General features: G+C 37.6%; 3 protein-coding genes across 4 annotated transcripts; 1 reads left to right on the top strand and 2 right to left on the bottom strand.

The window, feature by feature from the left end:
* Window positions 1-16: 16 nt before the first annotated feature.
* On the bottom strand, window positions 17-4822 carry klhdc2 (kelch domain containing 2). Of its 2 annotated transcripts, none has more exons than XM_053335512.1 (14): window positions 4771-4822; window positions 3832-4126; window positions 3640-3719; window positions 3400-3517; window positions 3137-3249; window positions 2631-2715; window positions 2405-2488; window positions 2223-2303; window positions 2071-2129; window positions 1842-1951; window positions 1689-1761; window positions 1511-1598; window positions 1375-1427; window positions 17-1272 (listed from the first exon to the last, which is right to left on the bottom strand). In XM_053335512.1, exons 2-14 carry the CDS (start codon window positions 4105-4107, stop codon window positions 1149-1151), a joined length of 1344 nt encoding a protein of 447 aa, XP_053191487.1. In that variant the 5' UTR covers window positions 4108-4126; window positions 4771-4822; the 3' UTR covers window positions 17-1148. The 2 variants fall into 2 exon arrangements, with proteins under 2 accessions (XP_053191487.1, XP_053191486.1); XM_053335511.1 differs by having other exon boundaries at window positions 3832-4123; window positions 4771-4816.
* A 901-nt stretch (window positions 4823-5723) lies between these two features.
* Window positions 5724-11037, bottom strand: pole2 (polymerase (DNA directed), epsilon 2). The gene is made up of 19 exons (XM_053335394.1): window positions 10965-11037; window positions 10069-10169; window positions 9882-9957; window positions 9251-9328; window positions 9027-9120; window positions 8861-8935; window positions 8603-8686; window positions 8402-8458; window positions 8247-8295; window positions 8021-8093; window positions 7382-7554; window positions 7165-7254; window positions 7003-7057; window positions 6852-6911; window positions 6700-6777; window positions 6412-6520; window positions 6120-6296; window positions 5929-5996; window positions 5724-5811 (listed from the first exon to the last, which is right to left on the bottom strand). Exons 1-19 carry the CDS (start codon window positions 11033-11035, stop codon window positions 5793-5795), a joined length of 1587 nt encoding a protein of 528 aa, XP_053191369.1. The 5' UTR covers window positions 11036-11037; the 3' UTR covers window positions 5724-5792.
* A 1039-nt stretch (window positions 11038-12076) lies between these two features.
* Window positions 12077-17803, top strand: LOC128375125 (kelch domain-containing protein 1-like). Its single transcript, XM_053335392.1, has 14 exons — window positions 12077-12134; window positions 12491-12607; window positions 13306-13376; window positions 13586-13703; window positions 14068-14180; window positions 14400-14487; window positions 14916-14999; window positions 15114-15194; window positions 15290-15348; window positions 15592-15701; window positions 15805-15877; window positions 16027-16111; window positions 17094-17146; window positions 17459-17803. The coding sequence occupies exons 2-14, from the start codon at window positions 12500-12502 to the stop codon at window positions 17589-17591; spliced, it is 1176 nt and encodes a 391-aa protein (XP_053191367.1). The 5' UTR covers window positions 12077-12134; window positions 12491-12499; the 3' UTR covers window positions 17592-17803.
* The last annotated feature ends 295 nt before the right edge of the window (window positions 17804-18098 follow it).

The following is an 18098-nucleotide window of genomic DNA, read 5'->3' as shown; positions in this document are numbered from 1 at the left end:
TATCAAGTGATGGAACATAATTTTGTGGCATGTGTTTATTCTTTGAGTACAAATCAACAGTAGGCATTGTATTCTACAATAAAAAACACCAAGGGAACATTGTGCAAACCAGGCAAATACAAACAAAGCCCTACTGATATGAGGCATTTCAGTGCAATGTGGCTCAACATCAGCATACTTGTAGTATTTTCAAGTTATTGATTAAATAAGATTCAAATGCTACAGGAGCCAATTTAAAAGCTTCAAAAGCCTTTTTTTTTTTAGTAAATCACACTTTAAGAAAACAATCCACACATTTTCTCACAAATATATAAATAACTATATATACAAATAAAACTAGAAGGAACCTTTCTGTGGCTTCAGAGTAGATAGTCATATGTAGCTTAAAGCACTAGTTTGAGGTCTGTGTGAACTTAAGCAAGCGCCTCATGTTAAGTTGGTTCAATATCTGAGGAAGACTCACGAAAACCACTACAACCAACTGTGATGCATGTGTTGTCCATTTTAGGGACTAGAACTATTCCCTTGACCCTTGGGTATACCTGCAGGATGCACTATATTCTTTAGGAGGAAATGGAGTTGCTGAAACACAAAGCTGAAGTTCAGCCCCCCTTTCCAAGCTTTATTCTTTTCTCCCAGCCCTGACTAACACTGCACTTTCCTTTCAATGGTCTTTCTTAAAAGCTTTAAACAAGTGGGATTTTGTGTTTATTGTTTAGTTGGTTATGCAGGTATCAGATAATACAATCTCAACACCTCATTTTAACTAAGATAATATAATGTTGGGGGTTTTTTCCCCATCAAACGCCCTTTCATTTTACAACCCAGCACGGCAGTGGACATCCATCTACAGAAAACATTAACATTTCCATTTTTTCAAAGAATTAACGAAAGAAGCCCACCTGTGAAATGATATCAAACATTATAACCTGTTTTAAGGGTTGCCTGCAAATCTTTAGTGTATCAGTCAGGATGTATTTCTAACATCCACAGCTGTTCACTTGACATTTTTTTAATGCAAGTGTCCACACACATTAAACTAATACTCTAAAAAAGGACTACCTGCTTTGAGAGTCACACTCTCCTGTCCATCCATACAAACATTCGTCCTTTAATCCTCTGGACTAGATCGATAGCTTCTTCATTGTCTAGGAGCCCAGTACGTTGATGCGTGTCATTCTCTGTTTGAGGCTGTACAGGAGGTGTTTGGGCAAGCAGTCCCAATAACTAGCCAAACGCTCTCTGTGCTGCAGAACGCTCTCCATACAAAACCTGGAGAGCAGAGAAATGCACACAAGGACAGAGAGGGACAACATTTCAGTTGGAGAATTTGTACACTGTAATGAATTGTCTTACACTTTTGCACACACTCACCGAACTAGTGATTTGGGCTGAACGTTGAAGACCAGTAATTCATTACTGTGGGCCTGTCAAAGTGAAAAGAGGTGCAAAATTCAGTAGAATGTACACTGTTAATATACTGCATGTGATATCATGTTATGATGCTTACAGCTCTTTGATGAGCTAACAGGTTGTTGGCACACCCTCCAAAAACAAACACCTCCCCATCAGGGCCAGCGCATGCTGTGTGCCATAGTCTGAAACACACAAGCAAATACACTCATGATATATCTATATACAGTAAGTACAGTACAAACATGGTATTCACAGTAAGATGAGACATTTACCTGGGGCTCTCTGTGTGACTGTGTTTAAACTTCTTCCATTCATTTTTACTCACACAGTAGAGCCAAGCATCACCTGTAAAACATAAGAAGATCTACATATGAGAAGGGCATCATTTTGAGGTGATTAGGATTATTTGTGACTCCGGGACTCACTCAGTGTCTCCCTCTCTGTGGTGAAGCCTCCAAATAGGAAGATGTGGTCTGATGACACAGGAGTGAAGGAGTGCCAAGACCGGCCTACAGGACCCTGCTGGGGAACACTCCTACAGCAAAGCAGGGAGAGATCAGAGGGAACATTAGAGCAACCAAGACAATCTCCATGTGTGCTCTGATGAGTAAATGGCAAAAAAAAACCAACACATTTTTGTGAGGCAACACTCACATTTCATGCCACTCCCATGTGTCCAGATCTATGTAGTACAGGTCATTTAGTCGGTAGTTCTGTTGACCAAATCAGATTTGTTAGTACACAACACAAGTGAGGCACAAACGATTTGGATTACAAAGGTTAAAGCCTATTTTTTTCTTTCCTACCTTATACCGTCCTCCAAACACATAACCTCTGTTACCAACTGTGGCACATGCATGGGCTGCTCTGGGTGACGGGGTGTTCCCCTACAACAGGAAAAAGACAACGTAAAACATTTTTCTGCCATTTATCCAAATATCCCAAACCAGTCACAGGTATATATGAAAAATATTGCATATGTGTTCACCGTTGTGATGGGCTGACTCCATGTACATGTCTCCAGGTCCAGGATGTGGATATGATTGTTCCAGCCTCGCCCAGGGCTGTCCCACTGAAATAACAGAAATTAAACACAGGGAATATTTCACCATTTGAAGTCAAAATCAATTACAAAATGTTCTGGTGTGTTGATATGTTTCTGCCTAAATTCAATTTGGAAATACATTATGTGATGTCATAAGAAGATGACAGACCATAAATGAAGACGATTCATCATATTCAAAAGTCCCTCGATGGAGTCCCTGTGCAGCGTAGCCATATCCTCCAAAGAATATAAGTCTGTGGACAAAATATCAGAAAAATGTCATTCATCTTTGCAAGAAAGCTATCTGTATTATATCATCATGATTACATAGCTGAAACTAAATTCTTAATGGCTGAATGAATGCGTTTTGGTCTGACAGATGTATCAAATTTAACATCTTTCGACATTCAGAAAACCCACTGATTTTCTGTTTATAACACCTTGTCAAAAAAAAAAAAGAAGAGACATTTCTTGGCTAAACCAGACAGTTCTAGTTAACTACGTTTTAAGTGGAAGCATGAAATTTGTTTAGTTTTTTTAGTCAAGATGTTGCATCTTTTACATTGGAAGCTAATATTTCATTAAGTGCAGCTTGCCCAAGCATATTAGGCAAATAGCTGGTATTTGGAAATGATAATGTCAGCATTTCATTTCAAACTCATATTCATCTCTCACCTGTTCTTCTGAACCCAGCACCCTAGCTTGTCCTTGGAGGATGGAGGGAGTCCTTTAAGATCCCTCATTTCCTCCCAGACGAGGCTGGGAGCCCTGAGCGGCAGGCGGTAGATCTGTAAAGCAGCCACAGAAAACAGGAGCTCTCTCAAGACGTTCAGCACAAATTGCACACAGACATTCCTCAAGGTCTGCTCTGCACGTGTAATGCAATCAAACGAAAAAACACATGAGGGAATTTGCTTAACGCCACACACAAGCTTTACCCTGTTTGTGTTTCCTCGGGCGTGATGACCCCCAAATAGGTAGAGGACTCCATCGACACACACCCCACAGCTGCCTGACATGGACGTGTGCAGATTACCTCCAGCTACATGCTTTGTCCTGTAAATATAAGGACAATTTACACATTTTCTACATTTTGTGATCTGCATATAAGACAAATTTAATGTTGATGACCAGGTAAACACTTAACAACACGTAACTTAAATGCAAAAGGCTATTACCATACTCCTGACTCCATGTTATAAGTCCAGATCTCATTTCTTGGCAGGTACAAATCAAAGAATCCATGGTTTTGAGCATTCTTGTTAGGAGGGGAAATAAAGCCATTCAAATTAATATGCACATTAATATGCAATCAGTGGAAAACACATCATAAATGTATTGAGAATATATAAATCTCAAGAACTCCCTACCTTGTAACCACCCCACACATACATTACATTCCTGTCAACCACTGCAATATGACCACTGCGCTCAGCCGGGGTGTCCAACTCAAACGACTCAGATGCTTCAGTGTCTAGTGGTTGTTCATCTTCCACTTCATCCTCTTCATCCTCGTCCTCATTCATATCGTCGTTTACAATCCAAGCGAAAGCTCGATCATCTCCATCTCTGTCTGAGTCATTGTCATCCTCTCCAGCTGGAAGATCCCCCATGTCTTCCTCCATGTCTGCCATTCTCTCTGCCATTATCAGTCTCTCCTGTCTCCTATCAGGACGTGTGGTAGGGGAGAAATCATTTTGGTTAGTGCTGATGTGATTAGTTAATCGAATAAATGGTTTGTTCCCACCCCTAATGAGTATAGGCTGCTACAACATAAATGACCCACTTTCAGAGCCCAGTCGATTTTTGCAAATGACTGGTTTTTCAGCTAGCTATCTGCAGTAAAATAGAGAAGAGGGCATCTACATGTTCTCATTGTAAAAGGCAGTATTCACTAGATTCATGCTTTCTTTGCAGCACAAGAAGTCTCAATTTTGCTGCTAAATCAGGAAATAGCATCTAGCTGCAAACGATTAATGCTGCTGACCTACTTCGCTAGCTTGACTATTCAGGTGACAAAATCATTGGCGGGTGTTTGTACTTGAGAAAAGACAGACTGAGGCTACGACTTAAGAGATGTATTTAAATAAACTGCCCTCAAACTAGTTGACTGGTCAGCACGCTAGCAAGCACCAAACAGCTGCTCGTCTCTGTTAGCTGCACAGCGTTTGCAAACTTTAAATGCTAACGTTAGCGCTTTTATATATAGTCACGCCATAAAAGTGTACCCAATCCTACTAGTGTCGAAGATTTTGTATGTGGAGATGCAGCTTTTGGTGCAATTAATTCGCGTATTGCTTCTGACTTACCTCGTCAGATGTTTGTTTTCAAATTTCAAAAGCAGTAAGCCATAAGTGTGAGGTCATCACAAGAATTCTGGGGGCACGACCGGAAGTTACCGACGTATAAAATCCGCCATCTTTATAAGGTCAGCCTCATCGAAGAGTGGTGAAGTCATGGATATATCAAAACTGCTCTTATAACCAAGCCCACGTGTCTGGTATGGTCATTGCACAAAAAAAGAGAAACAAAGTGATGTTTTGATTTGTCCAATAATTTATTTTAAGGTTGTTTGAACAATTGTATTTACATTTAGACATACATTCTGTGTGACCACGATAGTAACATTGTCCCCCTTAAACCCCTGGCTGGCACCCCATACAAAATATACATATAAAATAGTTGCACATTAAATACAATCAAGTTTCATATCCCATTTCAAACTATTCCATTCTGTAAATAGTTTTCATTTCATTGTTTGTTTTTTCAAATATTATTATGACCTTACTCTTGCTCCATTTGTATTCTTCTGTATTGTGTTTGTGCGAGCAAACATCTAGACACATTTTATATATGAAACATAGATACAGCAGCCTATTACTTACAGATATGAAGATTTAAGTTGACCATTCTGGCAGTAGATGCAAAAGTGTGAACTGTATCCGTTATGTAGAACACCTAAGACAAGCTAACCAATGGAATTATGTATATTTGCCCTTTTAAAGTGATATTAAAGACATAAAATCATAATTTGCCATTATATGCTAAGCAATGTCATTTAAAAACTCTACAGCTCTACCTATATTTGCTTGTCTTCTGCGAGGATTGCTCAGTGAATTTATCCATATTCAAACTAAGGCTCAGAATCATGCAAACACACAAATGTCAGGATATACAGAAAAAAGAATAAAACCTTTATTATTCATGACAGAACATACAAATTTAAAAAAGTACAATCTGATTTATTACAAGTCCATTTTAAGCATACAGTATCATACAAAGACATTGTACAAAAAAAGACAGCTCCGCTTGTAATTCCACTCTCTTCTGTTTACATTCCTTGAAGTTTGCTGTAAAAGCATAACACAGATAAGTATAAATATTAATAATTGTTAAAGATAACTACAGTTATCTGTGGTGAATGACCTGAAGTGAAAAGGAAAACTTAAAGAAGAAACATATCTCACCTGTCCTCAACAGTTCTGTTGGATGGGTAGTACACTTTAAATGTAAAGCCACTTTTTGGAAATGAGCCCTGTTATAATAAATGACAAAAAATATAGTGATAAATATCACATGAGTGCACATTGAGAATACATGAAACATGAAACATTTAATCGGTCAAAAGATAAATAAACTCTGCTCTTGTGTTTCTTACCGGGTTGACACATAGGCAGTCTGAGCTGGTGATGCTGAAGGGGTCGTACTTGTCAGCGAAGATCATGACATCAGGGACTGGGTACACACGCATCGAGTAGTCATACGCCCAGAATATAGGACTGACATGCAGTGGCAGTGGAGTCAAGTGACCCTGGGACAGGATGGTCTTAACAAACTGAGAAGAAGGAAATGACAAGAGCATTCTTTTACAAAAACAAAAGGATTTATTACACTGTGTCTGTGTAATGGAAGGTATTTGTACAGGTTTGTCCAGAGAAACTGATGCTCACATGATTCGGTATGTCAAGATTGTTGTTGGGCAACCGGATACAGTTCCTGCACATCTTGTTGACCAGGTCTTCCCTGATAATGATGATCTCCTGGCTGCAGTACTGGATCCTGACAGAGAAAGCATGCTATCAGGTAAAGGTTTCTAAAAACAGATATACTTCCAAAATGTCATGAATCTAGTAATCATTTCTTTAAGTCTGTCACCTCTAAAATCACATGGTGTATTTGACATTGAAAAAGTAAAAAATATAACTGTTCACTTAATGAAAGCCTCAAATCTTTTTTACCTGCAGGGGTTAGTAGTGAACACGGAAAATGGCACCCTCTGTCTGAACTCCTCAGTGATGTGATCTGCCAAGGGAGGTCTGAGGGAGACATATTTATATATATATTTGTCTGAACCAGTAATGTTGTAAGCCAGGTGTATCTGAATGTTTACCTTGGCAGGATGGTGCTTGTACCAGGGTCTTCAGGACCAGGAACAAACACAAAGCGGCTACTGCAGGTTTCAGAAGACATTTGAGTCAAACACAATGTTTTGTCAACAAAACCATGCAAAGTTAAGAACACACCATAGCAGATCATCCTACCTGCTGTGAATGCTTGGGTGTGCACATATTACATCAGCAAGAGCCTTCAATGACTCTAAAAGAGAAAAATTAACAAGATCTAAAAATGCTGCCATTTGTTCATTTATTTCAAATTTTAAGGGACACAGAAGTGCAGTAAAATATGGTTTCAATGAGTCTAACCTTTGAGTGATTTGATCTGTGTTTTTCCATATGGCACAGAGGAGAAATTTCCACATAAAATGAAACAGGTGGGAGGCATCGCAGCATAGCCTGTAAAAAAAAAGAAAAAAGATTATGCTCAATGTGAGTGGTTTGTATTCTTTAAATGTATTTACAAAAAAAAACAATTCATATATTACTGGTCTCAAAGTAAAGTGAAACCTGGCTAATATCAGACCTGAGAACATTAGGTTGAGCTTTTCCATCACTTCAACACTGTCCAGCCACACATCAGAGACAATTATAAACATGGCGTCCTCGTTCTCCTCCTCCAGCTGCTTCAGCTTGGCCGACACCTTCACTGAAGTAGTGGACGGACCTCCAAAGAAGTTAACATTGCCGTAGTAAGCCCTGAAAGTACAGCAAGAACTATGTGGTGAGGAAGGAAGACTGTCCAGGGAGCTTATATAAAAATATTGGATTCAGTTTGAGATGCTGAAAACTAAGCTAATGAATTCAGGCAGAAAATAATAATTACGGTCCATTCATAAGAATCTGTGTTTTTTATAAACTGAACTATTTCTACAGGAGTGAAATCTCTTGTAAAGTGTGAACTTGATGTTAAACTTAAAGCTGAAATACATAGATCTTCTTAATATATTGTTATGTAATTGGAGACACTCTGCTAATGAGCAATGTTGGCAATGCTATCTAACATGAACACTTAAGAATGTGAACTATCAACCTACAATAAGGTAAAACAACTTCCCAGATGTGATACAAGATGCTCCTTCACCTTTAACTGCAGATAAAACTGATACACTGATCTCTGGTCTCTGCTTCAGTCTGTAATTAGAGTTTGTGTGAACTCACTAACCTCGTGGCTGATGAAGGCTCTGTTGGTGGGAATCCAAAACCATTGACGTGGAACACAGAGTCTTCGTACCAACCTGCAGGAAAGAAAGAAAGAAAGCAATCAACAGAAAGTTTTGTGCTTATGAATATATTTATCCAATAATGTAGGAAAAAAACTATTACATTTTTCAGATTTATCTCCTGAAATATTCTAGTGTGGTTATTGTCATAGTTATAGGCAACCTTACCTTCTGCCAAGACAAAGCAGGATTCTGTGTATAGGCCGTTATGAAACTGGTGAGAATCGAATTAAGGAATACGTCCGCTGTAAAAGTCACAAAATGTTGCATAATATAACATTTTCTTTTTGTTGACAGCCTCCAATGAATAGATAAAAGGATATTGCTTTGGACATGTCCAGCTGTACTGTTCCACTTGGGTCCTCCAGGAAGAATTTACCCTTAACAATAAAAAATAGAAATCTGTTAGAAACTGGATGAAAAATATACATTGCAAATTCCTAATTTTCAGTGATATTACTTCTTCTGTTCTTGACTTCTCCATCTCCATCTGATCTGAAATGAATGCTATCTGCGCCGCTCACCTCCTTTAGTTGTGTGACCATCCCGAGTACGATCACCTCTCCCAGTTTAGCTGTGCTACCAAGTAGTGCTTCAATTGTCTTCAGCTGGAACAGATGAATCACAATCAGTCTGTTAGTCAAATGTGTTTCATTTTCAATTTCCAGCTGTTAAGGCAGCTCAGCATAGATGTGCAGTATCTCAAAAGGGAAAAACTGCAATCACTTTTTAATTAAAAAATACTCAAAATAGTGGTAAGAACAGAGTAGCTGATTCAATACCTGAAATTTGTTTTGACCCTCTTCAACAGCAGCTCCTATTGCAGGTGGGGTGAAGAGCTCGTGTCGATGTGTACGCTACAAAAAAAAAATCTCTGTTTAAGTACGACAAATAAACTGCAAACAACGCAAAGTCTGGAAACTCAGTCATGAAGCAGAGCTCACAGACCTGTTGTAATATTGTGTAGCGCTCCCTGAACAGTTCAGCTTTGTCCCTAGCCAAACCACACAGACTTGGGGCCGGATGACTCGTCATGCTGATGCTGAATGAAAAAGGTTGAAATTAAAAACACTTTGCCTGAAACCAGCAGCACAGCACAACATCTGGTGTAACATTATATTATTTTAGCTTAATTCTGACACAAAGGAGAGAGAAAACTTGCATTTACTTACGGAACAAATTTTTTACGCTCCACACTGTAAATGTATCTGGGAACATCAAAGGCTCCAATGATGTTGAAAACATTATCTCTGGAAAAAAGGACAATAATGCTGATTATACATCTTCATCTACTGTAATTATGTGCTGAACATCTATAAGACAAAATATAGAACATTATGCAATTGCTGCATTATTAAAATACAGCCTAGTTGCATTTTTCAAGCTGAAAAGCAAAACATTTGCTGGTTTATGGCTGTCAAATGTGCTTTGCTTTTCTTTGTCTTAACTTAACTGATTTGACAAAATAATACTTGAGTAAATCAACTTGGTCTCTAGGATTTTTTCACCATTTTTGATGTTTTATTGACCAAAATGATTGATCAAATAATTGTAAAAAATATCAATCTTAAGATTGTTGAAATGATAATAAAAATAACTGTTAGTTGCTGCCCCAATCTATTTGACCCAAAATACTAACTACAGGGATAAACCTAATCATTTGCGGACTGTAACTTTAAAATTGAAATACTGGTGCTTTTAGTACTTTATTAAAAAACACTTATCAATATTCTAAACATTTTATAGACTAAATGATCAGTTAAATGATTGGTAATAACAGTTGTTAGTATCATCCCTACTTACATGGTTTCATCACAAGACTGAGTGCAGTCCTGCACTGCAATCTCCACCACAGACAGCTCGATCATACTACTGGACACTGTTGGAAAACACATATGGTCACGACTGAAAACACACTTAAGACAAAAACAGAGGCAGAAGTAAGCAAGTTGTGAGCTATATACACTGTGACTGAATGTACTATACTTACATGGTTGCTTTTCTACTGCATCCAGGACCTTTTCAATAATATCCTCCAGCTCAGAGGAATCGACAGACTCCAGGACCTCCACAAGGTACCTGCTGGCTTCACTGGAGCACATAACAAAAATAAACCATGACAATCGACACAAAACACGGTCTGTTAGTTTTGTTTCTTCCAGTGTCATCATCATTTATTGGAGAACATGTCCATGTGCTCACTTTTGCAGGAAACACTTGATATTTCTCAACTGGTTTTAAATTTTGATTTTCTGAGGCTATTAACATTTGAGATGTTATGAATTGTTATTTCCTTACTTGTGAGATGTTAGAAGGTTATAGATCAATCATTCAATCAAACGTTGTTTAAATAGCAGCTTTCATACAGGCTAGTGTAGTTCAGAGTGCTTCACAGTAGATTAATAAGCAGATAATAAGGGAAGGTGACAACATAAAGAAAGGAATAAAAACAATGAGAGGACAAAAGCAAAGAACAAGAGAAAATACGGATGATAAATATTAAGTGTACTAAGAATACTAGAGAGAACTCGCTAAATGAGTTGAAGTGTCAACAGAAACAGCGAAAGGGTTTGAAGTAGTGTTGAAGCAGTGAAATGAGTTGAGGTGACAACTAATGGATAGAAATGAATTCAGGTCAAAAATAAAAATGAGCTCAAAGTGCATAAACCAGCTGGACTGTCAGCTGAGGTAAAGTTAGTGAAAGCTCATTGACGAAAGGCAGCTGAAATGACATTTATAGGCTTTGAGACCTGCGTCCTGCCTTTGAGATTACTCACTTATGTATTGTGTAAATCTTTATAGCTGCACTGGTTTACATTTATTAATGTTACAAAATCAGCAAAAACATTCTAAACAATAAAACCATTAACGAAAAGAAACACATACGGTCGTAGTATAAGTCCCCGCATCTTGAATCCAGCGCACACTTTCGTCTTTATTTTGCGAGCAACATCCATGATTGTTGCTGTGTATCTCAAGCTTTGGCGCTAAATGTCAACTTCCGCATGTGTTTCGTCACGTCCGCTTTGCGCTGCTTGCTTTTCTTTTTTTGTGGCTGAAAATAAACAGTCGATTCTTCTTTTCCTGGATGTTATTAATCTGTTTCTACTATATCATCTCCTAATATTAAATAATTGCTCCGTTTCCTCTAAACAGACAGCAATAGTAACAAGTAACAGTTCACAAATTAGTTGGTGCATCCCCTCTTACATTTTACAGTTGGTAAGACAGTGACAGTTACACTTTAACACAGCGAGGAAAACCATTGAACAGTATCGCCTGTGTGGCTTTTGGCTCTTGTTCAATTCGATGTTATGGCTCTGAAAATACACCATGTCATGTTGTTAATTAAGAAGGCCTGAGGTGCAGCTGTTTTGGTCAAACACAATGTTGAATTTATTCAAGAAGCCCCGCATAAACACAATGGACAAATATCCCCAGGAGGAACATAAAGTTTGTCACCATAAAAACATTTTCTCTACAGTGTTATGACTTTCTGCAAAATAAGGAAATTAGTTTTTAAAAAAGTATTATTTTACAGCTCCATGGTTATGTTACACTTTTTTATTATTATAATAGTTCTATTGATTTAATATTTAACACTTTGGTTTCCATTGAGTGGGCAAAAAGATTTTATTTTGAAAAGAAAAGAACGCCGGATATTTTATTTTGAAGCAATTTTTCCACCTGCAAAGACATCCTTTACTCTGCCTCTGACTTGCTCTTACTTTAATATTTTTGTGTCATTGACGTGGAAATGGAAAAATGAGTTTCCTACTGGTAAACCTCACTTCAAGTTGAACTTCACGACTGAAACATCTCATGACCACACCGACGTCAGAAAAAACTCTCCCCTCTCTCCTGAAATGGGACCGTCCGAGGAGACCTTGAATGCAGCACTTCAACCCTAGCCTGCGATGTCACTCCGTATTTCCAAACCCAACCAATCCTAGTCGTTCTGGCCTCCTGACATATTTTACGTTACGTGTGCAAGATGTTTTGGTTTTGTCAACATGAGAGAAAACTGTAAGACCGACAAATAGTGAATTGTCGTCCGTGAGTATTTTTAAATTAAAAATTATGCTTAAAATGTCGCATTATGTGGACACAGTTTACCTCCCGGTAGCGTTAGCCCTTCGGATAATCAACTATAATCAACTATCACCTTACACAGGCTGTCAGTTTTGTACAAATCTATCGTACAACCTACTGTCTTTTAACTAAAATGACAACACATTTCAGGGCAGGAAAAGCCTTCTTTATGTGGTGGTCGCTCGCACAGTTATGTGCTATATTCCTGCTGGTGAAAGCTGATGCCGCTGAGAGTCTACGAGACATTTTTAGCCACGTTTTCTATACAGTTTTATGTTTAAAGGAACATCTTCAAAGGTCTTCCCCCTCTCTATTTATAGCAGCCAGTCATGGATTCCGCTTTTGAGAGGCACTGCTCTGAGCTGGTGGCCCGAGAGAGGAGCGGACACACCGCCGTGGTGGAGGACAACCTGCTGTATGTGTGGGGAGGATACATGGTGAGAAACACACAAATAAGACCAAACAGGCTGTCTGACGTGTTTTACTGTTTGCTTAGAGACAGTGTACTATGCGTCACACACAGTGAAGTAAAACATTTCCCGAGGTACTTAATTTACATTTTATTATAATACTTTGGGCCTATATAATACTCCAACTATCCAACATAGCCCATATAAAGTGGCTAAAATGAACTGTATCAGTCACAACATCCAAGTGATGTTTAGTGTATAAGTACTAATGCATCAATAATAATCCAGTAATACACTCTGAAAGGAGCCCTCTGATAACACTCTACTTTTGTACAAAGGACAGGTTTTAAACAAAAGTCAGGTGCTTGTATTGATTGTTGACACATTATTTCTGCTGTAATCATTCCTCTTCTTCATACGGGGGTGGGGGTGGTGGTGGGGATTACAGAAAGTAAAACCTGTTTCAGTGTTAAGGAGGAACCTGTCCTTTAAGGATTTACATACTTCTTCCACCACTGGTCATACAATACACACCCATACATAGTGAGCATGCTATTGTGTTTTAGATTATTTTATATATCTATGTAACATATTTTTTGTTTGCTTGGGTTTTGTATTCAACATAATTGTTTTATTTAATATTAATGATATATTTCATTCAGAATGACTCTGCATTAATTGTTACTGCAGATATTGATTTCATTGTAATGTTATATTCTTTACAGTCAATTGCTGATGATGAAATTCTCCTACCCAGTAATGAAATCTGGGTATATGACTTAGATCGAGGTGTATGGTAAGAATATTAAATAAATTACAAATGTTTGTGTAGTAATGAAGTGATATTCACATATTCTGAACCCTCATCTTCTCTCTGTTTCTACTGACTGTCATACTTTCCTGACACAGTCCACTTTCTGTCTGTTACTCTGAAAAATGTGTGATGACATCAGTGAATGTGAGCGGCCCATTCACTTTTTTTTCTTTCTTTTTTTTGTTCTGAAGGCAAGTGTTCCACATGACAGGGGAAGTTCCGCCCTCCATGTCTGGGACCTGTGGCTGCTATCTGAATGGACACATTTACATTTTTGGAGGTTGTGATGACAACGGACAGACCAATCAGGTGAGGCTGATATGTGAGGAAACTGATGCTCCACATAGAGTACATGATTTTGGTAGATGTGACAGATTTATTTTTGTGTGCTTTTAAAATCAGAAACAGTGAATTTAATTTTTAAAACCTGGATAAATTCCCTTTTAAGGATGTGAGCACTTATGATACACATATCTATTTTTTATGGATGTGAATTAAATGGAGGGTTTGTTAAAAATGATCAACTAAATTCTACCAGCTAAACACATAAGATGCAGCCTGTGAACAACTATGGTTGATTTAGACACAGTGAATCAGGGTGGACATGCCTAAAGTTTAGCATACACAGAGCAAAGTTGACATGAAGTAGTGATCTGTGTTTGACTTCAAACAGATCTATTGTGTCAACCTGACAGACGGCAAATACACATGGAGAAAAATCATACATGAGATGGGATCTGCTCCCTCACCTCGAGACAAATTATCCTGCTGGGTTTATAAAGGAAGGTAAGCACTATGGGGATGTCTGTCTGACTTCTTTGATTTGATTTAACCCTAACCCTTAAAAAAACACCTATAGACACAAACATAATCAGAATTATACCTAAAATCTGATTAATAGTCTAAAATGTGTAATTGTATTGTGAATAAAAGTAAGATCTTATTATTTGTGATGATGCACTAGCATGATAGTAACCATCATCATTTTTCCTTAATATTTTCCAGGATAATCTATTTTGGAGGTTATGGTCACAAACTTCTGACCGATGTCGACAGCAGAAACAGAAGCTTCATTGTAGATGAAGCATCATGGGTAATTTAAAATTTAAAATGTTCAATTTTCGATAGTAAAAACAGGAAGTAGTGAAGTAACGTGCCAAGATGTTTATCATCCTCTGTTAATGTTTGTAAGAAGCAGCAAATCTGCAAATAAACGCTGACTTTGACAATTTATATGTTTTCCTCCTTGAAAGAAGCTCCAACTACACAACAGGTGTCATTAAATATTTAAAATAAATTATCAATCAGGGCCATGTTTTGTTGTGTGGACTGCTTCTTTTTCCTTTAGATTGTAGTACATGTGTCATTTTTATATGAGATTTTGTTCCTAAATTGTAACACACAACTGTTAAATCATTGGTACAGACAAAGAATCCTTTTTACATGCCTCCAGATACATGAGTCATTTTGTGTTAAAAACAATCATTCTTGCCCCCTGTAAAGCTATCTTGTATTTTTCAGGTAGAGGATGTCTTCTGGGGATGGAACAATGAAGTTCATGTATTTGACCCCATGCAAGCCAGCTGGGGTGAACCACAAACCCACGTAAGTCAGAGATTCATGCCTCTGGGGGAGTTTGCAGTATAGGAAATCTGTTGAAATCTAAGAAAGTGTCAAAGTTCTCTTTTCTGATTTTCCAATGATCGTTTTGGTTTGCAGGGCCGTGCTCCAGCCCCCAGGGCAGCTCACGCCAGCGCTACAATCGGTTGTAGAGGATACATTTGTGGAGGCAGAGTCATGGTGAGAGAGCTTCATGATTTCCAGTTTTCTCTCATATATCAGCATTTATTAATAGCAGTGGTGATTTCTACTTCTACTCTTTTCTTTAAATGCAGGAAACCAGGACGAGTGACATTCACTGCTTAGACCTTGAATCATGGACGTGGTCAGAAATGTATGTGATTGAATGACAACCTTAAACCATTACTTGAATAATTACACTCTGTTGTGCTTCCATCCTGGTCAAGTATTAGAGACAGAAAAAACATACACATAATCATCCCAGAGACTAAAGCAATCTTATAAGACTAAACTCCAAGTAAGGCCAAATTACTCTCTCAACATTATCATTAATATTAAAAGGCATAATTTTCCCCACATTTCTCTTTGATAATGTTGTGCAAAATATGTTTTGCAGAACCCCAGTGTCCATGACTCCATTGGGTAGATCGTGGCATTCACTCACAGCAGTGTCAGATAACACCTTGTTTGTGTTTGGAGGTCTGAGTGTAGACTGCAAACCAATGAGTAAGGAAATCTAGCCACTTGTTCACTTTTCCCTCCTTGTTCCAGTGTTGTAATTCTGATATAATTGTTTTCTTTTTGATAAAGTATTGTCTTCCTCTGTCAGGTGATGGGTGGCTGCTTGATGTTGAAACAAAGAAATGGAGAGAAATTGAGCATCCCTTTAAGAATAAGCCAAGGTAGCAACTTATACGTATTTGCAGATTACTGAACCAAAAGTTTCAGGTTGAGCATTCAAATATGATCATGACAAAATGATGGAAGGTTCTTTTGTGAGAATTGTATGTCTTTTCAGTAAAACTTGCATCTGTTTTTCTCCTTCCTCAAGGTTGTGGCACACAGCGTGTCCAGGTAAAGACTCTGATGTCATTGTGTTTGGAGGAAGTTGCGACTACATCCTCCTTGTTGACACAGTGAGTATCATTGGGAGAGGTAAAAAACTAATTTGACATCATTTTATTTTTAGTTAAATTATTCTAATTTCACATAACTTTGGAAATCATCACATGGCAAGCTAAATCCCTTTGAATTAACAAACATACAAAACAATTAAACACCTCCTTAAATTATATTGATAGACTAGTGTGTACAATTTAAGGGGATCATTTGGTAGAGATGGAATATAATATTCATAAGTATATTTTAATTAGTGTATAATCACCCAAAATTAAGAATCATTGTGTTTTCATCACCTTAAAACATGCCCTTTATATCTAAATAGGCTCCGTAGCATCGTAGTCTCCTACATGCTTGGAAGGGGAAGGAAGGGGTTATCAGTTATCATCAAGTAATCATCACTGCTAGATGTCACTAAATCCTACGCACTGGTCCTTTAATTCTGGCACAACTTGAAACTATGTGGATAGACTATAGATAAATATTTGGCATGTAACACTTAAGTGATGCCACACTAGTGATGCCTAGGCTCAGTGCAGACCCCAACCAAGCAGCCAAAGCTTGTGCATTGCTCGTTAATCTTCGTCTTTTTTTTTCTATTTTTTACACATCTTCACCGGCGTTGCTCAGCAGTAATGCAAAAGTAATATAACTAGTAGTGTAATTACTTTCCACAGGGAGTAAATTAAGTAACGTAATGCATTACTTATATAAAAAGTAACAAGTCATGTGTAATATATTTCATTTTTTGAGTAACTTCCACAACACTGACTCTGACAAGAAGCATTGCTCTTAACAGCTGTATTTAGTTAATGGTCAGTGTCTACAAAAGTATATTGTGTATAAAAAGTTACACAGTTATACAGTGATGCTTTCACCAAATCATTAAGCTAAAATGAACATGAAATACAAATCTTTGAAAGAAATTGCTTTGTACTGAAATATAGCCGTCCAAATGATGACACAACATGAAATAACCCATTGTATGTTTCACTTTAGGGTCACTGCAATGATGCACTGGTTTTCCAGATGCAGCCACATCCTCTATACAGGTAAAAACTTTCTATATTTGAACAGTTTCTAAGAGAGACATTAATGAAAACCCACATAAATAAAATACAGCAATTTTATGGCAGCAAAGGAGCTTTGCACAATAGACAATACGTGGAATTAATAATTGAATTGCTTTCATGTAGTTGTGTCAGTTTCAGGGTCCTAGTAATGTGCATATTAATGAAATTAGTTTCACCTGTGCTGTCAGAATATTGGTTACGCAAATATGTATTGCTTTGTAGGTGTTTTTACCTAAAACATCTTATTTTCCTAAAATAGAAATGAAAATGAAATACTTTTTCTTCTGATAGGATTTGTGAGGATTACATTGCCAAGAATGTGAGGAACTATGAGACCATCAGAAGTCAGCTCCCTCTCCTTCCTCCCAAACTACTGACAGCAGTACAGAGGAGGATGTCTTTCTACCGGCCTTCAAAGAAATAACAACATTAGTTAAGAACTCCTGGAAAGCCAAGAACAATGCATTATCATACAAATCATTATTTAAGTACTGTACTCTTTTTATTTTATGAACAGCTCAGCCAGAGAGTGAGGTAGCATTTTTATTTTTTAAATATAATGTGAAAAATATTTTATGGTGTTACATTTTATTGTTTTACAAATGCTAATTTTATTTTGTACTGTCTGCCTGCTGAAACTGTTCCTGTGATGACTGTGATGATTAAATGGCACATCAAAAGTTTTTCCCTGACGTGGATTATTAGATTACACACGTATTTTAAGTATCAGTCACCTAAGCAATGCTGTAATACACACACACACACACACACACACATAGCACAGCACAGACTTTTCACATGGTCCTGAATATAGGAATAGTCCATTTTTATTTGCAATATAAAACAAAACAAAATTCACTCTATTCTCTGGTTGAAATTCACCGGTCGTTAAAAAGTTACAGCTGCAGTTTCTTGATGCATATGATATTTA

This window comes from Scomber japonicus, chromosome 16 (genome assembly GCF_027409825.1).
Source record: "Scomber japonicus isolate fScoJap1 chromosome 16, fScoJap1.pri, whole genome shotgun sequence".
NCBI classification, from domain to species: Eukaryota; Metazoa; Chordata; class Actinopteri; order Scombriformes; family Scombridae; genus Scomber; species Scomber japonicus.
This window is presented reverse-complemented; position numbering and strand designations above follow the sequence as displayed.